General features: G+C 35.6%; 1 protein-coding gene across 1 annotated transcript in view; it reads right to left on the bottom strand.

Moving 5' to 3' along the window:
- ntng2a (netrin g2a) overlaps positions 1–26,156 on the bottom strand; it is a 70,629-nt gene that overhangs the window by 19,631 nt on the left and 24,842 nt on the right. The window contains exons 4-5 of the mRNA XM_042729424.1: positions 6,209–6,381; positions 5,832–5,855 (exon numbers count right to left, since the gene is read on the bottom strand). Of these exons, the coding sequence (XP_042585358.1) occupies positions 5,832–5,855; positions 6,209–6,381 (197 nt within the window). The remainder of the gene's footprint in view (positions 1–5,831; positions 5,856–6,208; positions 6,382–26,156) is intronic.

The following is a 26,156-nucleotide window of genomic DNA, read 5'->3' as shown; positions in this document are numbered from 1 at the left end:
GGCATATGGCCATGGGGGGTTAACATGAGAGCTGGAGCACAGGCAGATTTCTCACGTCACCCCCCCAACCACCATCTGTCACCAAACCAGAGCAGAACCAAAAGAGCAGGCACAGAGTGGCCCGATCTACTTCAGACCGCTCTCAGTCTCTGGCCACATTAGAACGACAGAGAGAAACAAAGAAAGAGTGTTTAAAAAAAGGCAGGCTTGCAATCTTGTGAATTAATGGCTCTGTTCCAAAGTCTAGTAAGCTGACTATTTAAGGCAACATAAGTGCACTCCTGCTGTTCCAAAAGGTAGGCAGGATGACTTTGCTGCCTTCTAAGAAAATGTATTTTGGCCAGATTCTAAAGCAGAATGTATGCTTCACAAGGGAAGCAATGGCAAAATGCATGGCGACAATCTATCCAAGATGGTGGACGAAGTGTGAGAAATGTTGATTTATAAATATACTTATTTTTTAATTCAAAAAGTATGGCTAAAAATAGTAAATCTATAAAGTAATCTTTTTTACATAATATTGGAGTGCTATATTTGTGCTTGTTAGAGTTTCACAAACTCTAACACAAGAATGAAACTAACAAGAAAATCTACATCAAGATCTTTCATGTACTTGAAGCAGGAAAGACCAGAACCTCCGAAACTGTTTTCCAAGGTTACGTTTCAATAGTGTATTATCATTTCAGCGTAGTGAGTAACACTGTCATATTTTATAGTTAATTTGTTGTTGATGCTATTGAAATGTTTACACATTTATATTTATGCGATTATTCTTTGCCATACTTTTAGGGTTGTGACAGTGAGGAAATTTTCCCACCGGTTAATCGACGTGTGACAACACTGATAATACCAGTATCACTGTGGGGGTAGGGGCGTTCCCTCTTTTCCTCACTTTCCTTTACTTTTAAATAGCTTGTAAAACTGGCGTGCATTTTACTTTCACTTTCAAATAGCAGCAATTTGGCGTAAAGCAATTGTTCGTTTTTAGTTCGTTTGAATTTTCTTGCTTGCTACTTTCATCAGTGACTGATGCACTGATGAAAGTAGCAAGCTGAAACGTCTATTAGTTGTGTTTATCTCCTGTTTAAATAAAGAGAATTTTAGAGTGCAGACCTTGAGTAACGTTTAAAATCCAAAATATTGCCAAACAGGTGTTTTTGCAATTTGTTTCGAAACTAAATCATCCGCTATCGTCTTGTCTGTCTCACCTCACTCTTCTTGTCAGTCAGCTCGACTCACTCTCCTCACTGGATAAATGATTTTACTGAACTAAATGATTTTTATTACTATAAAAAAATCTAAACGACGGTGGGGGACGATGCCACGGTGGGCAACGGTATCTACGTCAGCACCGTCTATCGTGGCAAGACTACATACTTTTTCTTTTTTTCTCTAATTTTTTTTTATTTAAACTACTTTAGCTCAAAAAATTAATTAAATTAAATAAAAATTTAACTTTTCAGTTTGGTCCGGTAATGTGCATGTAGATTCTAGAATATGCAAACTGCCAAAGTGATTGGCTCATTCAAACTGAAGGTGGGGCTTTCATTCCATCACACAACATAATGAGACTTACAATGAGTCTTCTCATACCATATATGAGTGTTTGACTTAAAGCAACAGTATTTATTTATTTATTTATTTATTTATTAACCTTGTAATACCTGTTTCAAAATCATTCTGTTGGTAAACTGACTTCTAATAAGACTTCTAATTAAGAATAACTGTTCTGGGAGTATGTGAGTTTGGTGAGTGGGTACGAAATTCCGTGAAAAGGGCACATTCTTACAGCAAAAACAAATGCATATGTACAGCTATCCACTGTAATTACGACAGTGAACTCCACTCACTTAACTATAGACAAAACTACATTCAGTTGCTTTAAGGAGTGCTGTTTGTATGGCCCATGAATTTGCTGTCTGTTTAGATCATCCAGTCACTTATGAGCTTCCATTTCAGTTAGCATGCTGCCTCAGAAGGCTGGCCCCTATGTAGGCTGTAGACAGTGACGAAGTTCACTTGGTTTTGGAATAGATCCAGTTCCTTGCAGTAATTATGAATAATTTCACCTTTATTACGTACAGTTGCTCACTAAATCTTCAAGATACTTCTCCCCATGCACTGCTTCAGACACTTGGGCATGAAGATGTGCAATAACATTGCCCTTGCTGGATAAATGCATGAGGGTTATTTTTAGTGTGATGGGAGGCCCATAAGATTAATAAACATTCATCATCCATTTCCTTCAAATTCCTGCTCTCCGTCTTTTTCTATTGCATTCTCCCTCTCTCTCTCTCTCTTTCACTCTGTTTTCCTCTCTGTCTCCTCCTTTAGGACAGTGAGAGCTTTCCAAACACTCTATCCAGGAAAGAGGAATGGAATAAACGGTGCTTCCATATTTTATTCCACAGTAAAATTTAATAAAAATAAAATAAAAAATGACACTAGATAGCAGTAGGGTTCAATCCCAGGACTGTTTGGAGATCATTTTGGTAATGATGTCTTGATTTGCCCCTGAAGCACATGCTGATAACCTTTCCGAGTGCAGAGGTCACTGCTACCGGAGGAACTAGATTTCAACAAGAGGTGCATCCACATCCTAATTTATTCTGGTCACTAACTGCTGACTAGATTAGAAGGCTTGTAAAATGAACAAAAAAATAAGCAATTTCATTTTTTTATATTGATGTTTACAGGTGGGTAAATCTGAAATCAGTAATACATGCCACAGAAATAGACTGGCATTCATTGAAGTGTAAAGTAATACATACTGATTATTTCAGAGACATACAAAGCAAACAAAGTGGATTATACAGTTAGATTTTTATGTGTGACTAACTAATGCATTCTCACATATTGACTGAATTTACATGGCTTTTCCAATTATTTTTGATTTACAATTAACAATTTAAGAATTATTTAACAGTTATATCATGCAAAAAGATAAACAAGGTATACACCTACTATTATATATATATATATATAATTTACTGTTTTTACTGTATTCCTGATCAAATAAAAAAAAAGACACAAAAATGTATTATGTTTGTATATATATGTGTATTTCATTGAGAAATGTATTTCCTGAGATTTGGGACCCCTGTAATAATTGCCTCAAACAATATGTTTTTAATTTGAATGTCATTAATACAATGAACTATTAATTTAAAACAGAGAAAAACTTGTGCACCCTCACAGAAGTTACATATCATCCAGCCAATCAGAACTTGGCATTTCTCTGGCTGTTGCTAGTTTTGTCTACAGTATACTTCAGACAGTCTGCGAATGGTATGTGTTTGAGGCTGAGACTAACTGAAATCCAGATGTTTTTCATGATAAATAAAAGATCTTATTCGCGTTTATTCAGATTTCAGCTAAGTCCTTGGCGAGTGTCAGAGTGCTCCATTATTCAGTGGGATGAATAAACACAGTGACATGTCCCTGTTCAATAGATTATTGAACCACAAATTCTTCCAAGGGTCTAAAAATATTAGAAGCGACCATGAAATTTTTAGTACAGGACAGTTTCTTCCTGTAACAGCACACACAATGTCTGTTTTAGAAGGGGCATCGCACCTTAGGCTTGGGGGAAAACCACTCACACACATAATTAAGCATACATAAAACATTACTTTTTGTAGACAAATGCTGACAGAACTTGCAAAATCTGCATTGCATGCTGTGGATGATTATTTTTCCCACTCCAAACAATCCCAGTTCTTTCCAGTGAGGGTTATTAAATATTTTCAGCTTGGCAATTATTGAAAAAAATGACATCACAAACTCCGAAATCAGGCCATTCTGACAGGCCCTAATAATATTGAATTATGGCAATATTTCAACATATTACTTTGAGTGAAATAATGTATTAATGTGTCTTCTGCATGTGTGTTTGATGGCGGGCAGCGGGACCCTGAGGGAGAGTGAGAGTCCATGGCCTGACACATGCTGTGATAAATTGCTCTCTCTCCAGTGAGTGTTATTCATTGGTCAGAGGTTGGGAAGTGAAGCTTCTCAGGACCCAAAAGCACTGTGATGGTACTACTGTACAGTTATGGTTTCAAATGGTAATAATGCCAGTACATGTGGTATATCGGCAGTTAACATAACTTGTAATTTCTCTTAAGGCCATTTTCTCTTATATTTTCATTAATTTGTTGGACAGGTAAGAGATTTTGACCATAAAAATAAAGCAATTTTAGCAGTTTCAAAAACATAGTTGTTGTTTTGCAGTATGACATCAATATTGTACAATGTCAATATATACAGTGTGTTTGTTTCCAACAAGAACTGGTCAATAACTTACATATTACATTCTTTAATATATATATATATATATATATATATATATATATATATATATATATATATATATATATATATATATATATATATATATACACCTAACTAATTGCTTTAATGACCTCAAACTTTTTGAAGGGTAGTGTAAAGCTTTGTGTTCATTTCCATGTCCATTTGTCAACTACCCATACATGTACCATGATACCGAATGATTACCATATCCATGTAATATGTAATTTACATGGTTCTCTATGGTATTTCATTAGAATACCAAGTTATTAACATGGTACATGACCAAAAATGCACTGTTATACCAAGATACTTTTTGGTACTTTTATGCATTTCTGTTATGTTCTTCTAGTTTATCTAAAGAGCTCATCTACTGAACACTGCTCAAATGCTTAACTAATTTAATCTACAGACCATTACAAGACTACTGCACTTTAAACCAGGTCTGACCTGTAAATATGTTTACAGACGTTGATGTACCCTGAGTCTGGGTTGCTGTGATCGGCTGGACTGAACCTGTGGCGGCTGATGTTGAGTCTGAGGTCAGTTGGACTGTGGGTGGTGTTATAAATGTAGTTATGGACATTGGTACAGTGGCAGGGTCAAGCGTAGTGTTGGCACTGAAAATGGAGAACAACATTATCGCCTTTAAAGCTGTCCAAATGAAGTTCTTAGCAGTGCATATTACTAATCAGGAATCAAGTTTTTACAAAATATCTTCATGGAACATGATCTTTACTTGATATCCTAATGACCTATATGACCTATACCTGTATTGTTGCATATTGCTACAAATATACGTATGTGACTTAAGACTGGTTTTGTGGTCCAGGGTAACATTAATCACCCGTTTTCCACAACTGAACATTCTGTAAAAATCATTTACTGAGATGATGTTTGCAGTATTTAACTGTTCACATGATCTCATTATGGCCACCACCAAGAGAAGAGAACTTTCTTTTCTAATTAAACAGCTTTTATGCAGCTGATATGACTAGATTGTTCATCTAAAACGTTTGAAACATTTTTCAAAAGTACCACAGATTTCTTCAGATGCAAAACTTAGTAATATATGAGCCACTAGCATCACTAAAAATTTAAATGTTTCACCTTTAAGCTGGAAAAAAGTATCAAAGTGCACCTTTAAGAATAATCTTGAGGAAAAAGATTCCTCTATATTTCTCTTGAGATCAGTCAACACCTCAGATTTCCAACAAAACAGCATCAGACCACCACAAATGGGCAGAACCGAGCTGAAATTTCCTCTAACCTTGAGCGCACCCTCATAGATCCCTAGCCAGCGCTAGAATGCTTTGCGTCTTACATCACATGAAACATTTATGAAGTAGAAAACTGTGGAAAAATGCATCACGCCATCAGAGTTCACAGTGACAGTGAAGGGATGGATCAGAACCGACGTCTTGCTAACGACATGAAATAAAGAGGCCAAAAAGAGTGATGGCAGCAGGAGCGAAAACATGAAAACGACAGTCAGCGCATTCCATTAGCATGCCACTTACTGTCAGACGTTCCCGACGCCTCACCTGCAAACAGAAAGAGAGGAAGATAAAACAAATGAGAGAGTTTTACTCTTTATTTATTTTCCAAAACACTCCTGTGGGTTTATTTTATTTATTCCTCTACCTCTCTGGAGCACATCTAAGAGTTAAAAAATACAGCAACCTGCCTCGCTTTTGCAAGCAGTGAACGTATAGTAGCGATGAACTGTATATTTTTCCTAGTCTTCTTTTTATTGTGAAGTTTACTTGAAAGCTTCATGCTATTCTGCTTTCCTTAGCTAGTGAATATGCCCCAGTTTTCTACACTGTACGTAAATCATAGCTTCCCCTCAGGTGTGTGTGTGTGTGTCTGAATACAGCAGGTGCATAATTCGTACAAATGTTCGGGGAGCCATTCGGGGTGGGCAGGTAGGAGCCGGGCTTCCAGGACTTGGCTTTGAATCCTCTCTCGCATGCCGAACAGTCTTGTCCAGTGGTGTTGTGCTCGCAGTCGCACTGAAGGGTCCCGTCACGAAGGGAGCACTGACCGGCGTGGAGGTTACACTTACACCTGTGAAAACAGGGAACACCAATTAGCACACTTGTTACACTGCAGCCACAGGCAAGGGCGAAAGCTGCACCACTGAGGACAATTCCCACCTTTTATTTGTTAGGGTCACCCGAGGTAACTCATTAGTTCAGCTGCTCAGCTCAAGAAATCAGCTAGGCTAATTAGTGGAGCCAGATATCGTAGCGCATTGCTGAAACAGTACCTGTAGGGAATACTGTGGATTCTACAGATCTTTACATTGTGGTTGTTGTGTATACAGTTATATAGAAGAGGCTTTTGGGCCAATGAGATTTCACTGTGGGCGGGGCTAACCAGTACAACCCTGGTTATGTTGCTTATCATGGCTGTTGTGCAGAAAATCTAAACTCCTGAAGTCACTGTACTAACTTGCATGAAGTTAAATTGTTTTTAAAGATCAAACAAGAAAAATTAACTTGAAAATCAACTCTGTGTTAGATATAGGACTAAGAGGTCCTGTTAATAGATTGTTAAAATGAGTGTACATTGTCTTCATGGACTGGCATTTTATGTATTATTATTATTATTATTATTATGTATTTATATTATTATTTACTTAAGTCTAAACAAAATAAATTGATGTGACAGAATCTGCCAGTGCAGTGCAGTGTTATTGTAAAGCTATTAAAAATTTCAAATAAATGTTTTTGTTAATTCACATAAAGCTGAAATAAAATAAAATATAAATGGTGAAAAAACTAAATAGATGAAAAACTTTGAAGTAAACTATTTTATATTTTTTATATTTCAGTCAAGTTGATGTATAAAATTACTAAAACCGAAATAAAAAATAAATCAAAGCTTAATAAAAAATGTAAATTACAAAAGCACATAAAATTACTAAAAACTTGTTTTAAAGTGTAAAATATTAATAAATCAAATATTCATAATTTTTTAATAGTACATAACACTAAAATAACATTGGTGTAGAGGATATATCTTTAATATAAGTTTGTTTTGTCAATGCATTGTCATCTATTTTTTAAAACTTGTTTTAAGTGTAAAATTCAAGAAAATATACCAGTGTTGTTATAGTAATTTTTTTTATTTAGTTTAAGTTTTTAATAACTTAAATAAAACTGAAATAAAATATAAATATAAAATGAAAAACTTAAACTTAAAAAGGTAAACATTTCTAATTTGTTTAAGTTTAAATATTATACAACTCAAATAAAAATAAATTAAAGCTGTGTAAAAATAGTAAAAATGAATAAAAATGACAAAAACACAACAAAACTGACAAAAAATGATTCTCAGATAATTTCTCTAAAAAACAAGTGGGAAGGGAGACATATTCGCATAAATATATATATATATTTTTTTTTCTGACCGCTTCTGTCGGCACTTTTCTAGAGATTAGTGTGATCTTTTTTTACTTTCCTCAATGTTTCCAATCTTTTATCATTATCAAGACTCTTCCCATGCCCCATGTTTTTAAGCACTATAGAGTCGGTTTGTGTTTGTTGTAGATGTGGGAGAGTTTGATTCTGGTTGTCTCTGATGTTGGAGATAAAACTCTGGGATCTTTGGGGACAGTAAACAGCATCCGTCTGCTCTACTCCAAATATAGCAGCCGTCTACTGGGGGGAAGGGAATACCTCAAGAAAGATGGAACCAACAAAAGAGAGAGAGAGAGAGAGTGAGTGATGATTATCGCTAGTAATGAGAATAAATGGGGGATATTGAGATGGCCTTGCCTTGTCTCTCCTTATCGTTGGCTTTATAAGAAAAATCTGCAGTGCTCCACAAAATGTCGCTTCCCTCCTTTGAGTTTACGAGGAATGCTCTGGCTATCTGACAGCTGAGTTTAAGGATAGTTGAGATTAAAGGTCTGGGGAAGAAAGCAGGTTAGTATGGAAATGACTCTTTAATCAAATGAGTGTGTAAATCCCAATGCATCAGATTTTTTTTCATCCTCACTAAAGCGAACAGCTATCCATTTGCATGAAATATTTATGAAGCTGACCTATATATTTCCATGCGGACACCCCATAACCGAACCTTGTATTGCTGTATAATGAGGTCATACCTCGCCCTCCGAAGACTCCCTTAAAAAAAAAAGTGATGCCATGCCAAGATATTGTACGAAAACTCTGGAATAAAATGCTGTTTTATGCCCTGCAAGATTAATTATTATATATACATACATACAGTATACACACACACACACACACACACACACACACACACACACATATATATATATATATATTGCAATAAATTAGGGCATTAGTGCAAAAAACTTTACTAACTTTACATTGAGAATGAACATTACAAATACACAATTTATTTATATAAAATTAAGTAAAAATATATAAAATAAATATAATATATTTATTTTATTTTTTATTTATTTTTTTGCATGCTATTTATTTACATAAAATTAAGTAAAAATATATCAAATAAATATCATATATTTATTTTATGTTATTTTATTATGTAGGTTTTTTTTTTTTATTTTATTTCATTTTTAATAGGACAGACAAAAAAGTGTAGGGGTAAGTCACTGGCCCTCATCCCCATCCGAACAACAGTTATCTGTTTTGAGGTTTTTTTTTTTAACTACATCTCAAACATGCATGACAGACAGGATGGTTGACAGAGTGTGATTTTACTCAATTTCATTTACTTTAATTAGGTCTGTTTTTTCAAAAGCCTGAGGAAACAGTTAGACTTTTACCACCCTCTGGAGGCCTTTAAGTCTTAATTAAAACCCAATGTCAATCACACACTCTTTCATTCGGCTGTTTCTCCAAGACCAAGTGCCCATCAAGCTCCTATCATGACAAATTAATCAGCGGCGGACCACTTCATTGCAGAGATTCTCGCCTTCAGGGAGACCTCTCTACTTTTGAGAGGCAGCGCAGGATCTGAAGCGAGTGTTAATCAATTAAAGCACGGCAAAGTCCCGTATCAATTTCTGACCAAATCCAGGGTGTGTGCTTTACAATCCTCTTATGTCCAGATTGGAATTAGGACCCACCCTGTGAGGAGCGATGAAAAACGGATGAAGTCTCTGTGTAATGTAGTGCACCGTGAGCAGATACAGAGGTGTATGTCTTGCTTCATGTGTTCATTTTGCTTAGGTTGCATATTTGGGTGTTGCTTTATCTATGGGCACTTTAATGTTCAGTTCTTTTTTTTAATTAACTAAAACCTTTTAACTAAAACTAAAAATAAAAAAAGAAGAAAAAAAAAACTGAACCATTTTTAGTAATAATAAATGTTTGTTGATCAGCAAATTGGCATATTAGAATGATTTCTGAAGGATCATGTGACACTAAAGACAGAGTAATGATGCTGAAAATTCAGCTTTGCATCACAGGAATAAATTACATTTTAAAGTTGTATTAAAACAAAAAACAGCTTTTTTAATTGTAATAATATTTCACAATTTTACATTTTTTCTACTGATCAAATAAATGCAGCCTTAGTGAAAATATCATAAACCATTTCACTACTGAAAACTATTTAAATCAAATGTTTTACAATAATTATCATTTTATAATAATGTTTTTGTGTACTTGGTTACAGGAGAAAACCAGTAAATATCACTAATTAATATTTTAATATCTGTTTTTGTGTGTATGTATTCATGTGTACAAAAACATTTATAAATTAAGAACTAGCAAGTCCAAAAATGTAATTTCCACCATAGAATTCTGTGCAATAAATCATTTGAAATGTGATGGAAATGACACATGAAAATGTTCATGATGTTTTAGAAAAAAAAAATACAAAAATTACATTAAGTGAGCAATATACATACACACTTTCATACGTTTTTAATGGGGTAATTAAGCTAGTGAGAGTATGAAAAGTGTGTTTCAAGAGAGTTAACACAAGAATGAAAGTGTCAAATCAACACCTAATGAAGGTGCATTCAGCACAGTTAGACTTGTAGTGTTAAATCAGGAATTGCATCTAAAACAAAAGTTGCCAGATAAAAGCGGCAAAGTCACATTGCCGACTAATGCAGGGCAGCTGTGGGAATCTAACGTCCCGCGCAAAAAACAGCACTCGAAGTGATGCAAGCCCTTGGCAAAAACAACGCTAAAAAGAAATCTGTCTGGTTTGACAGCTGAATAAATGCCTGCTGGCGTTTTGTAAATGTGCATGGATAGTGAGTGTGAAAACTGCAAGCGATACGGGTGCTAGCTTGCAGATTGGTATGCGTTCCTCATCATCATGAATATTCTAAATTATTGACAACTCACCAAAAAAAGTGCTATGTAGACAGTAAAGTCTTGTGATTAAAAACTAAGGACAGAAGGAATCATTTGTGCCACTGTTAGGACAGAGAGGGCAAGGCTGTTTTGCTCTTATTAAAACGCTGGCATTATGGGGTTAGATGGGCTGATGAACCGGCCCTGGTGCGTTTCTAGCGCAATCAGGCAGTCTCGCTGCAGGTTGCAGGGGAACAGCGGGAGGCATCCTGGACCTCGGTAGGGGGGCGAAGTAGCAGCATCTTTTTCTGGGGTGTGAGGTGAGGTTTCTCTGCCCTGCACTCACAGAATCTGTGTGGATCCAGGGCAGCTATATCCAGACACCGCAGGGCTGGGACCCCACTGCTTGGGACAGGAACAGATCTCATGGGCACGCTTGCTGCCAGACTCTGCTGTTGGGATAGGATCAAACCCCTATCTGGCCATCTGTGACTGGAGAATCAGGAGTGTGTGATAAACATATGGCCCTTAATGCTCCAGCAAAACAGAGGAGCTAAAAGGAGAGATCGAGTACTAAATCAGCTGTTGTGGATTCTTCTCAAAGCTTGAGCTCAAAACTGTGAGCTACAAGTTGCGTGCGTAAGGCTGGGGAAAATTTTGCCAACCTCTGGCCACAGGCACAATGTGTGTGTAAACAAGACAATTTAAAAATTTAAATTATTTTTTTTTAATGTAAATTAGCTAAAAAAAAAATTATAAAAAAAAACTATTTGTAAAATATTTATTTTTAAAAATAGGCCCACACCCACTAAGGAATTCGTGTTTATTAAAATTCTGTTAAAAATTTTATTTTAACCTTAATTTTGGGGGTGATAAAATATTATATATTTTTAATATTTGTTAAATTAAAAATCTCTCTCTCTCTCTCTCTCTATCTCTCTCTCTATGTATATATATATATATATACACTTAAAAAAAATTATATATATATATACTATATATATATATATATATATATATATATATATATATATAATATTATTATTATTATTATTATTAATTAGAAATTAAATTCGCTAAAAAATTATCTAAAAAAACAATTTGTAATATTTTTTAAATTACACCACAATGCTATTTATTATTTATTTATTTTAGTTTTTATTTACATTCTTCTTTAAACTTTACTTCAGCATTTAAATATTAAAGGTAAAATATTTATTTTTAAAATTATGCCCATACACATTTACATCATGTAGTCAAACTCAAACTGCCCTGCTCTGGGATGAATCGGGTGAAAATATATTCACCAAACAACTCCCTTATACTGTTGCATCCTTTATCTGTCTCTTAAAAACTTAAAGCTTTTCCGGCTGGCATCGCCACAGGATTTTGCTGCATTAGATAACTGTGGTTATTATTTATTATTCAAGTTGGCTATCATGCTGATAAAAAAAACAAATCATGCATATATGTCTGCTCTTGAGTGGCTTAATTATCAGTCTGATGTGAATGCTGGCTTGTGATCATCTTTATAAATAACAGTAATAACAAATAATTTGCCTGGGGTGTTTTATATGAGGTATGAACAGTGTATAGATAACATGACCTCAAGCAATTTGAAGAGCATTTGAATGGAATATGGCTTCAGATGACAATCTTTGTTGATTGTGTTTTTACAGAAAATGAGACATCCACCTACACTTCATAGCTTTACCCTGCAGTTGGTTTATCCTCACCCTATGAAACTGCTGTAGCTGATTGAGCCACTTGAGGTAACCAATGGAACTGCAAAAATAGTGACTGTTTCTAAAGAGGTTTCCTAAATGTATATATATGTACACATTCTCTGCCACTGTCACTATTTTGGCTCACACAATAAGCACTGTGTTTTTAAGAAACTCAAATCAAAAGTGGTTTTTTAATTGATCAAATTAATTAACACATTCAATTGGGTGTTGTGGTTTAAATAATAAGTGGCAAAATCTGTAAAAAATTAAATAGGCACATGAACGTTCAGAATTTTCTACCAAGTGCAATTCTCTGCCTTGAGCATCGCCCTCCTTTTGACGCAAGTAACAAAAACTGTTTTTAAACCTGCCATTGCTTAGGTAATGAGCTTTTGGATAAATCTGCACAACCGAAGACAAATGTGACGTAATTCTCCCCAGGGCATCGTTGATGAACGTTTATAGAATATCATTATGAGCATTTATGCCTTTATGGGATGCGGCAGCTAGATTTCTTTCAAGATTTGTTTAAAAGCGCCAAAGTCTGGTGCAAATAACGGTAGTGCGGCGCTTGGATGAATAAATAGCAGTGGCACTAAACAAACACAGATAGACAGATAAAAGGCTGCCGCTGGAGTCCGTTGCTCTGAAGCAGCTGGAAGCTGCTGTTAATGGGAACTTGATTTATTTTTCCCACAGTCCTCTCTCACGAGACACCCTGACTATTTATTCTCATTTGCACAGAAGCGCTGCCAGGCTCATCATGAGGCACTTACGCAAACAAAAACGGATGAAGGAAAGACGAGGACAATCGGTGCCCGGAGAGTTACCTCGGGCCGCCTTAGTTTGGTCATTATCACCAGTACCCGACTGACTTATTACCTCCATTTTGAGGAGGATTGAGGAAGAGAAGGTAGAGAAAGAGCGGCCATTAGCGAATGGTAATGTGTGAACGTTTCCAAATGGGCTGTGTGGCTTATGAACTTGTTGGCCTGTTTGAGAAAACGACCTGCTTTGTTAACAAGCTCGACATCTTGGGCCTCATACACCTTATATTAGCAATGCTTTAGCTTCGTCCATTAAGGATGAGAGGTACAAATTGAACATGACAGCTCTCCGAAAATTAGATTCAATTCAGTTTACACAGTGTTCAGGCAGCAGATATTGATTTATAAGAACCGCTCAGTAAGACCGATGTTGGTAATTGGCTTCAAATGCTCTTTTCTTTTCCCCGTCCTAATCCCTCCACAGGACCCTGAAAGCTTTGACCTTGGCTAACGATGCCCGATGCAGACTCCTCCGGTGCCGCGGCTCTCACAGAACTTCCTCGCCTCGCTAGACGCCTGTTTTCATATTCCTTATTATTGGCGCTCCAGCCCCTTCCCACATTTTTGAAGTATAGCAGCTAAAAAAAAGGTCAGCCGCACAATAGCGGATCTGGGAGTTTAAAGGCAGTCGTGGGGAGTTCGTTTCTGAATGTGGTCTTTTCTTTACTAGCCTGTGCCAGGGGAGCAGCTAATGAAAAATGCCCCGCTGTTTCCTCCCCAATGCCTGAGAGAGCTGCCCATACAAAAGCAGCGCTGAAGGGTGGTTGCAGACCAGAGACCTGGCCTCTACAGCCCCATTCCCCATGCTCCTCGAGGAGGATTTACAGTTAAAAGGTTGGAGATACATGGGAGAGAGAGCACTCCCCATGAGGCGAAAGGCCCTTCCTGTACCACAGCTACTGAATCGCAGATGACCTTGAAAGCTTTGGCACCGGCAGTTCCTGTAAATTATTCACACAGGATGCAGAAAAGGGCTTCTTCTGCAGGGCGGAATGGCCGGAAGCAAAAAGCAAGCGCCGTTGCCGTTGCCGTCGTTGCCGCCACCTCTCACGAGGAAGACGCGGATTAACAGTGAGGAAAGGAGACGTGCGCACAAACGACAGAGAGTGGTCTTGCCATTGCCTGTGCACATCAAAAAAAGTTGAAGGAGAGAAAGAATAAGGGAGGTCCCTTCATAATTAATTTCTCCCCCCCATGGAAACATCGCGATGGGGCCAATTATTGCCAGAATGTGAGTCCATCGCCTGCTGCGTCACTGTCCACAGAGCTGTATCCTCTAGGCATCGGCATGACACTGAATACAGTGAGATGGGGACACACTTATCTCTACAGATTTTAAACTAGTTCTCTGCGATCAATCCTTTCATGAGGTTGTATTTGCGTGTAGATGAACCAATAGTTAAACAAGCAAAACAGCTAATCAGCAAATGAATGTATAATTTGCTATAATATGATTTATTATATGATATTATATTTTATATATAATGAAAATACTTAATGTAAATAACACTAAATTTCAAAGATGTAAAAATTTTTATAAAAATATTCTTTGAAAAGAAAAAACAAACATTTATTTTCAAGTATATGTATATATATATATATATATATATATATATATATATATATATATATATATATATATATATATATATATCCATATATATATCTCCATTATTTTTGAAAATAGGCTCATTTTCCAACTCCCCTAGAATTAAACAGTTGAGTTTTACCGTTTTCTAATCCATTCAGCCAATCTCTGGGTCTGGTGGTAACACTTTTAGCTGTAGCTTAGCATAGATCATTGAATCTGATTAGACCTTTATGATCTCGCTCAAAAATGACCAAAGAGTTTCGATATTTTTCCTATTTAAAACTTGACTCTTCTGTAGTTACACCATGTACTAAGACCGACGGAAAATGAAAAGTTTATATATGATATGGCTAGGAACTATACTCTCATTCCGGCGTAATAATCAAGGGACTTTGCTGTTGTACCATTGGAAGTTAGCCTATTTTCAGGCGCTGTGTAATATCATTGCGCCTGCTGCACCGAAGTTTTAAATAGGAAAAATATCGAAACTCTTTGGTCATTTTTGAGCGAGATGCTAATGGTCTAATCATATTCAATGATCTATGCTAAGCTGCAGCTAAAAGTGCAGCCGCCGGACCCGGAGATCGGCTGAATGGATTCGAAAACGGTAAAACTCAGTTGGAAAATGAGCCTATTTTCAAAATTAGTGGAGTGTTCCTTTAAATGAATAGTTGAAACTTGAAATCCTACATGCAAGTCATGATATTTTTATGTGAATAATAGTAGTAATACTTAAAGTATAAATGTAGTAATCACGTAAAAAGTAATACTTTTTTTAATATTTTATTTTGCTCTATATTTATTTATAAATATATGTATTATGTTAGTAAAATGTATTATTTATATTAATAATCATTTAAAAATGTTGATATTGTATGTATTTTATCATATTTTAAACAATTTTTGCTACAAAGTGATAAACTTAATTTCACACATTGTATGTACAGTAGGAAATTAGGGAGAGCATCAGATCGTGAAAATATCTAATTAATTAAAGAACAAAATAGCCAGATTAGCAAAGACGTTAATAACGACAGCCCTGTCTGATATGGTGTTGTACTTAAAAACACCTAAGTTGGGTTCACACAAGGTGGATGCACTGCAAAGTCTGCATTTCAGCTCTGGATTTTAGAACTTTTAGAATCATCTTTTGAGTATGGATGTGTGAAGTCATCAGAAATCACTCTTCCGCAGGCACTACTGTGTCATGGTGTTTATGATGTTATGTGTGGGCAGAGAGGAGCATTTAATGAACAATATGTTTTAGTGCAGGAGGGATTGGCCCAGTCGACTGAACAGGAACATCCCGCTGTGATGGCGTTGCACTAGATACAGTCCCCATACAGAATGGCCGGATGAAATTTTGATGAGCGCTGGCGTTCTGATGAAAAATTCTGTTTGCCTTCCTGGGACACCCCCTTTTATTCTGCGCCCCTAGGGTGGGGATCTGGGCAGAGGAGATATTTACGCCTGCGGTGCTTGCTTTCAGGGAGGCCGAACGACCTTAATAGAATTTCAAAGATTCCCTTGCGAACGAAAATCCGGAGGAGGACAGTTTTCTGTTGTTCCCTCTTTCCCTTCGCTTTTGCTTTCTGCCTCCCTGATTTCCTTTTAAAATGCTTTTGTAAATGTAGCATCCTATACTGTAGATAATAACTGTAGAATTGCAGTGATATAGGCAAGAAATTCAATGTACAAAATATTTGATTAATATTTTACATTTTAATTCATGCATATTTAACTTCTTACATATCATTACCTTATATAATGTTAATATACCAACTTACTCCAACAACCATAATTACACAGGTGGTAAAATAATCTAATAATGAAAAGTTGAGAATCCTATGAACCATAATGCATTGATAACACAAATTATTTTTTCATCATAATTTTCATATTATTACTGTAAAAGTCTATCTCTTGTTGAACATATTTTTTCAATAAATGATATATTAATCAATGTTTTCATTATATTTTTAAAGCTCTTAAATGTAATTTTATTTTTTGGCTGCATTTGTTTAACTTATAAGGTTTCCACTGTAACATTTCCCCTTTTTTTAAAAAGTTTCATTTTCTAGTAAAATTATTTTTGCTTTACTCTGTTTCCCCAAAATTTTGCTTGTGCAAATTTTTACTGTGTGCTCTATGAAATATAACTTTTATTCCCACCTGCTCTCCCTGCTGTAAGCAGTCACTGAAGTGCAGCACTTGAAAGTAAATTAAAACGTTTAAAAAAACAGCTTTGAATGTGAGGTCACAGAGCATGAGTCATTCTTTATGTTTTTTATTTTTCCCCTTTACAGACACAACAGTCTGTCGTTTGAAGACGCTGTTTCATCTCTTGTCTTAACGAGGTAAATACCTGAGCCTTACACTATGAACTCTTCATCAAAGAGGCAGTGCACTTTTATGTCATGTTCATGCTCGGAGCCTAACAAGATATACAACATAATTAGAAAACTGATTGTGACATTTTTTCTGAATGTGCTGTGTGAAGTATTTCATTAGAATAAACATGAGTTTATTACAGTTAGGGCTGTCAAAGTTAACGTTAATGCAAACAATTATTTCACTATGTTTAACGTTGGTTTTTCCTATGCCATTAATGTTTCACCTTTATAGCTTTGTTTTCTGTTCTTTGTGGTTACTAAAAACTGGCGGAGCCTTCTGAAGTGGTCAGAACATGTTTGGAACATCAACTATGAGTGAAACACCAGAGAAGGACTGCAGGTCACTGACAAAAACAACTTTACACAAGTTAGGTAAATTGTGTATTATTCAGTAATTGCACATGTGCAGTGAGTTTCATGTTTGCATTTCTTGTTTGTTTAGATGTAGTTTGAGAAATATAGAATCTGTGTTTTGTGTGATTAATTCAATTCAATTTCAATTCAAGTTTATTTGTATAGCGCTTTTTACGATACATGTCATTGCAAAGCAACTTTACAGAAAATTAAGTTTCTACAATATTTAGTAGTAGCTTATCAGATTAAGATGAGTAGAGATAATTTACATAAATGTAATTGTCAAACAAGTACATGCCTACATGCCTTTTTGCAACTTGAATGCTAATATCATGCTAATAATGAAAAAATATTAATCATTATTTTAATGGACTGACATTGCTAACTGGGTTTTTTTTTTTTTTTTTTTTTTTTTTTGTGCAGTAAATTTTAAGGGTTTTTATGGGGAAATTACATCAGACAAAAACGAAGAGTCTAGTTTTGTTCTTGCTCTGTTAATAGTTAATTGTATTAGATGTATTCTGAATCTCGTAGGGTGGGGTGGGGGGCTTCTGAGGAGTTTTTCGATTTTCATCCATCATAAAAATGATGGCTGGGCTCAGGGTAAAAGGCATGGGTTAATTCAATCATACACAGCCACGAGAGTGCATCATTAGTCATTTAATACCCAGTTCTGAGCACAGAGATAGATGAAAACAGACTCTGGTGGATGGGTTAGCTAGATCAATGCATATGTAAACAGACAAGTATTCGGCCACAAACTAGGTTGAAAAAGTATGTTGGTTGATTCCTCCGGTTGGGTTTGGCTCTGGCTTTGGATGCTAGCTTTGAAGGTTCCTTTTGATTGTCAGATGGAGAAGATGTCAATAGGTTGGGTGAAAAAAAACTTCAGTATCAAATTTATCTCAAAGCTTTCTTCTAGCTTTGATGCAAAATGTATCACCATATTGTATTTTCATTTCACAAGTCTTGCCTTGGCTATGAAATTGCACTTTGCACTATTAAATTTCAAACTTTTTACCACCTGGGACTATAGGAATCTCAGTAACAATCACTGAAGGATTCAGAATTGATTAAAGACAAAGTGAGTAATTTCTGCAGTACTACACTGCAAAAATGATTTACTTTTTCAGTATTTTTGTCTTGTTTTGCAATATAAATATATAAACATTAAAAAACTACTTTAAAAAAAGTTTAAGCTTAAAACATCAAATAAATCTGCCAGTGGGATCAGAAAAATAGGAGTACCTAGTTTATTTTTATTTCCCCGCACTGGCAACTATTTATTTAGTTTGTTAGTTTTGTGGTTCAACTCAATTAATTTATATATATATATATATATATATATATATATATATATATATATATATATATATATATATATATATATATATATATATATATTTTTTTTTTTTTTTTTTTTTTTTTTTTTTTTTCAGAAAGCAAGATGTCTTAATGTCTTACATAATTTTGCTTCTCAAGTACTGTATTTGATTCAAGAATGTATATTTGTATTGGAAAAATATTTGAAAGAAAGATATTTGTATTGGAAAAGGACAAAAAATACTATGTAAGAAAATCATTTTTAGTGTAGCATCAATGAACAGAAAGTTATCAAATTATTGCAATTATGTACAGTGCAACCTTTTAATGTAAATTAGGCTCATTACAGATTCTGGCTTGGTGCACTTGCGGTAATTTTAATATAAGTCACAATAAAATGGAAGACGTGAGTTTGTAGGGCAGTGTTTGGTTCTATTCATCAATCATTGACTAGATTACTAAATGAATTAGAACTAAATTGTTTTAGAAGTTCATATGTCACCAGAGAGAAGACTGTCGAGATTTCTGTACAGTTTTATTGATCATGGTTGCAGATATTCATCAAATGATGTTTTTCAAACAGGTTTCCTGAACACTGCATTGTTTGGACAACCAATAGTCCCGCCCCAAACTCATTCAGAGCCTTTCTGTCGAGCTGTTTTGAATGCTCAAACAGCAGAATGCACTTAAAAATTAACTCTGTAAGCAACTTGCAATTTTATGTTCTAATCACAGATGGCAATAGAGAGCCCAACGTTCTGTAAAGCCACTGGTACAGGAGAAAGAATTACACACTTCAGTTTTAAGGGTAATTTGGTGTCATCGACAATATATTTTAAACTACTGTTTCTGTACATCTGTTTTTTATGTTTCAAAGATTAATTGGGTTTAGATACTTGAATGATCATGAGTGCTGCTAACAAAGACTGAAAGACCGCAGGGGCTTTGGAGACCATGCCATCTGAATTTCCGCACTGCCAATAACCCACAGTATTTTTTCTTTCACTCTTACTCTGTGTGTTTAATAATATATCTTCGCATATGTCACAGCAGTGAGCATGCGAGGAGAGAAGAAGCAAGCCTGAGTTTGCGCCCCTGGTCGCTTCGCTAATGTAACCTTAGCAGAAGAGTAACTCAGGCCAAGGACTCATCTTTGATGGTCAGCGCTGATGGTGTTCGGCTTTTTAGAAGCAAACTCAAGGAGCTCCTGTGGGAATACTGTAAAAGCAGCTCTGCTAGACCCGAGCATTTATAATACATTCTCCTCTCTGCTTCTAACTGTACCGACGTATCGCCAGCATAATCTTCACCTAAAACTAGGGCAAGTATTACATCACATGAAAGCAACTGCAGACAAAAGCAAAAATTGCAGATCACACATGTGCCCACGCAACGCAGTGTGGTGGAAATCATGGTCAAATACACCAATGATGTCTAAATGGAAGTGAATACATAAATAGTCGGCTTCTGAAATTTGTCTATGAAACGTTACACAATATTTTAGCAACCAAAAAGTAACTAAACTAAAGTAAAAAATATTTATATATTCTTCTCAACTTAGGCTGATTGAATCCTTTATGCTTAATTTCATTTAGAGTTTCAACAAACCTCTAATGTTAAGTATTAAACTTGTATATAACTGTACACTGTAAAACAAATCTGTAAAATTTACAGTAAAATATGGCAGCTATGGTTGATAGAAATTTACCATAAAAATATTTTAGCAACATTTTAGGTTTTGTGGACTGAACTTAAATTTACTGTTGAAATTTAAATTCTACAATGTATAATGTTAATATACCGATTTACTGAAGTGCTAAAGGTACTAAAATTGTTTTATAATACACAAATGCAAAAAAGAAAGTAGAGAAGTGTAGATTTTCCACAAACTAAGGTAAATATTTGTGTGTGTGTGTGTAATATGCACAAATACATACAGTATATATATATATATATATATATATATATATATATATATATATATATATATATATATATATATATATATATATATGTGTATACCTATCATTGACGTAAAACAATTGAAAGTGGGGAGAAAATCTCATAATGAAGTAAATGTTTTTCACCAATGCATGTTGGCCACAATTATAGGCACCCCTAGAAATTCTTATCAAAATATATCTGAAGTATATTACCATTCATATTTACATTTTTTACCACACCAGGGTGACTAGGAGCATGAAATTGTCCAGCCATGACTTCCTGTTCCACAGAATTATACATATGAGGAGCACAAAGGCCAAATTCCCTTAATCATTCATCACAAGGAGTAGAACCAAAGAATATAGTTCTGATGTGCAGAACAAGATTGTTGAGCTTCACAAAATAGAAAGTGGCTGTAAGGAAGAGCTAAAGCATTGAATATCCCCATTTCCACCATCAGGGCAATAATTAAGAAGTTCCAATCAACTAAAGATGTTACAAATTAAGGGTATCGCAATATACTGGTATTGACGATAACCGTGATATTCAAAGCAACAATTATCGATATTGTGTTAATTTAGTGTGTGACGATATACCGGTATTAGCGATAACCACAATATTTAAAATGAACAGTCTTCTTATGATAACACCATGTAAATACGCCAGTGCCAGTACAGGGTTGAGCTCCCCAGTAGCAGTATTGTGCCTTAATGCTGACACCTGTCACACAAGAAGAAGACGCAGTGCTTGCACCTAACCTTACTCCGAGGAGAGCCATGTTCATCAGAGTAAGTTGCCATTATTTTACTAGTCATAGAATGGGAAACGTTATATTAACCTGTTAACAGCGGTTTTCTGTGTTCATATATTGAAGTAAAGGGTGATTATTTTAATAAGTACCGCGTTTTCTTTACTCGTCTTATTTTTGTATTTGCAATCAATATGGCCTGTGCGTAGTAACACGTTATTTCTTTGTTCAAATCTATTAACAGTTAACTTACACGATTAAAACTAATCTTGAAAAACTGAGCGACCACATCGCTACATTAAACTTGTAAAATGTTAAGTTGGTCGCAGTGCAATGCACTTAATGCCTCATCTGCGGTCATTCTTCCATAAGGTTCATTAGTTAAAATTAGTTAATTACATTAGTTAACATATATAAATAACATAAATAATAATGAACAGTATTTCCACAGCATTTATTAATCTCAGTTCATGTTAATTTCAGCAAGTTGTGTTTGTAAACATTAATGCACTGTGAACTAATATGAACAATGAACGACTATTTTTATTAACATTAACATAGATAAATAAATTGTGTAATAAATGTATTGTTCATGTTAGTTAATACATTAATGTTAACAAATGACATGTTATTGTATGAGTCTTGTGCCCTGCGTTTATCAGTATCCTTATGTTCATTGGGTGAAAAAGAAAAACTCAATAAACAAAGTAAAAAATAATTTGACTGACATCTTCCCCCCCAAGGTTTCTATAGATATCACGATATATCGATATTGTGAATTCTTATGGCCACAATAACTGTCATATGAAAAATCTAATATCGTGTCCAAAGACTCTCCAATGATCAGACTCTTGTGGTCAGAAAGCCTAAAGAAATATCAAACAGCCCCTACATCACCAAATGTTGTTCGGGAGGGTTTCAAGAAAAATTCTCCTCACTCATCCAAAATCAAACTCCAGCACATTCAGTTGTCAGACACGACTGGAACTTCAAACTGCACTGGCCTCTATGGTCATATGATACTAAAATGTTGTGGGCCTAATTTTCTGCTGGAAGTCCTGGACATCTTGTTCAGATGAATGGCATCATGGTTTCTATCAAACCCCAACAGATAATCTACACTATCTACACTGGTTTCTATCTACACCAACGACTGCACCTCCAAAGACCCCTCTGTCAAGCTCCTGAAGTTTGCAGACGACACCACACTCATCGGCCTCATTCAGGACGGTGACGAGTCTGCTTACAGACAAGAGGTTGAGCAGCTGGCTGTCTGGTGCAGTCTTAACAACCTGGAGCTGAACACTCTCAAAACAGTTGAGATGATCGTGGACTTCAGGAGAAACCCCCCTCCACTCCCCCCACTCACCGTCATAGACAGCATTGTGGCTGCAGTGGTCATTCAGATTCCTGGGAACCACCATCTCTCAGGACCTGAAGTGGGACAATCACATTGACTCCATTGTTAAAAAGGCTCAACAAAGGTTGTACTTCCTTCGCCAGCTGAGGAAGTTTAACCTGCCACAGGAGCTGCTGAAACAGTTCTACTCAGCCGTCATTGAGTCTGTACTGTGCACTTCAATAAACTGTGTGGTTTGGTTCAGCTACAAAATCAGACATCAGAAGACTACAGAGAACGATTCGGACTGCTGAAAGAATTATTGGTGCTCCCCTGCCCACCCCTTCAAGAACTGTATACATCCAGAGTGAGAAAAAGGGCTCAGAAAATCACTCTGGATCCCTCTCATCCAAGTTACCCCCTTTTTGAACTTTTGCCATCTGGCCGGCGCTTCAGAGCCGCAAATACCAGGACAGTCAGGCACAAGAACAGTTTCTTCCCCCAGGCAATCTACCTCATGAACAGTTAAATGTTCACCACTTATGAAAAAATGTGCAATATTCTTATATTTATTTGTTACCCCTCCATCCAAGTACATCTCTGCATCTTACTCTATTCTAATCCATTGTCATCTATAGCATAACTGTTCATACAATTTATTTATTTGCAATTGGTTTTTTGTTTTTTGTTGTTGTTGTCTCTGTGTACTGGAAGCTTATGTCACTAAAACAAATTCCTTGTATGCGTAAGCATACTTGGCAATAAAGCCCTTTCTGATTCTGATTCTGATAAAAAATCTAAACCTGACTGTCTCTGTTAGAAATCTTACAATGGGCCATGGTTGGATATTCCATCAGGACAATACTCCAGAACAAACATCAAAATCAACACAAAAACTGGTTGCTGATCACAAAATGAATCTTCTGATGTGGCCGTCCCAGTCCTCTGACCTGAATCCTATAGAAAATGAGTAGAGTGAACTGAAGAGAAGAAGCACCAACATGGAGCTGTGAATCTGAAGGATCTGGAGTGATTCTGGATGAAGGAATGGTCTCTGATCTCTTATCAGATCTCTTATCAGTTCTCCAAATTCTTCAGGCACTGTAGCAGAAAACTCAGGGCTGTTGTCTTGGGAAAAGGACGTTGCAATAATTGGATGCCAATAATTGTGGCCAACATGAACTAGAGAAATTTCACAATGAGATTTTCCTCCCACATGTCCCATTAGATTTTTATTACAGTTTTTCACTGTATTTACTATGGTAACTTCCCAGTAACCAGTTAACAGGTTGTAACCGTACTGTTAAAATTACAAACATTTGTTACAGTGTACATTTTAACATTCTTACAGCGGACTCCATGCAACTTGAGGAGTGCTATATATAGATTTATCATTTTTGGTAACATTCAGGACATATTAGTAACTGCATACCAATATTCTAGCAACCCCCCAAAACACTGTAGCTGTTCAGTAAAATTCAGTAAATGTAATTTTAGAGAAGGAACCCACAGACTGCATTTTAAAATGTATTAATACTCTCTCTATGCCTCAAAACTTACACAAAACTTGAAAAACTTCAGCTGTGGGACGGACTGGCTCAGTATGGCAAGAGATGCACACTAAACAAGAAGAAAAAAGAGAATGTGAGATTAAACCAAGCGTGCACTAAAATGCAGCACTACAGGTTGAGTTGAAACGCAGCACACGCTGAAGTATAGAGCTCGCTCAAGGCCCTGTCCAAAGGAAACTCAGTGCTTAACTCTTTAGATGTGTCCGAGCGGCTTTGAAAGAGCCTTCATTGATCTGTAGACACTGATCTGTTGCCCCCAAACCTACTTACATGGCTGCCCTCAGAGACCTTCAAGCAGTGTTCATTTTTACAGCTTGTTTTATTGTTGTTTTAGTCTTAGTTTTTGTCATTTTGGCAAAAATGTCCTTAAAATTTAGTTCATATTTTGTATTGTCATATTCATATTCCAGTTTACTCTGAGTGAAATGGCATATCATTTTAGTCAATGTGAATGTAACGCAAAAACTGTAATTTTTTTTTCATATTAAGATTTTTAAAATTGAATTAATACTTTTATTCATCAAGGATGCATTAAATTAAGACATTTAAAACATAAATATATGCTGTTCTTTTTAACTTTCTATTTATCAAAGAAAGGTATGGGGAAAGTATGGTTTCTACAAATAATAATAATAATAATAATAAATAAGAAGAATGAAAAGATAATAAGAAATGTTTTTTCCCCCTCAAGTCAGCATATTAGAATGATTTTTAAAGGGTCATGACTCTGAAAACTAAAGTAATGGCTGCTGAAAATTCAGCGTTGCTATCGAAAATCAATACATTGATTTTTTAAATGCATTAAAATAGAAAACAATTATTTTTTTATTTTTGATCAAATAAATGTAGCCTTCTGAGCACATGAGAGATTACTGTGACGTTATTAATCTCATAAAATATTTGTTTTAGAGAGCGTTCTGAATATTACATTGTGGGACAAAAAAAAAAAGCAAAAAAAAAAAACTTTTATCAAAATGTACTCTTCTTCTGACAGATTTCTCCATTTCTTTCAAGATTAGGTCTGTTCCATTCTAGTATGTGTCACCACTTTTCACAAAATAAAGTTCCTCATTTTCCCTTAGAAATACATCATATTATGGACATAAAAAGGGTTGAGAATGACAATTGAAGTTGATTTTAAGCAGCTAGATGGGAATATATCAGCATCCAAGAGATGTGCTGGTGTTTTCAGCAGGGATGGCAGCATACGATGGCCTCTCAGGTCATTCACAGCACAGTGCGCTGTAGGTAGACCCTAAGAAACTGTCAGCACGTCTGAATATTGACAGATCCCAGCTGAAAAAGTAATATATCAAATAAAACTATGCCGATAACATGGACGTGACGCTCTTTGTGATTTATGGATTCTGACCACCATGAAGGGATGCAGGGATGTTTCCGTAGAGAAGAGCTCTCATTCAGATTGTACTAACCATGCAAATTGCTCAGCTAATTCACTTCTGCTAGTGTTGTGAGCCTTGCATCAACTGTTGGGTTTTTCACAGCGTTTTTTTCCCCCAAAGTGACCACAATGCATTTGAGCCTCAGTTAGAGCAGCCTGCAGAGAATCATTTATAGAATCATGACACGTGACATGTTCAGAGATATTCCTAAATTCTTACATAACAGGATTGCTTTGTATGAAGGAGCAGAGAGAAATTCCTCTACAAGTTATTATCTAAGGGTTTATGATGAAAAAGCATCCTAAAACAAATCCAGTGTAATATTAAAATCAGAAAAATGTAAAACAAAGCAAATTTCCCTGGAGAAAATA

This window comes from Cyprinus carpio, chromosome B8, assembly GCF_018340385.1.
Source record: "Cyprinus carpio isolate SPL01 chromosome B8, ASM1834038v1, whole genome shotgun sequence".
Lineage (NCBI taxonomy): Eukaryota > Metazoa > Chordata > Actinopteri > Cypriniformes > Cyprinidae > Cyprinus > Cyprinus carpio.
Note: the sequence above shows the minus strand (reverse complement) of the source record. Positions and strands in the feature narration are given on the sequence as shown.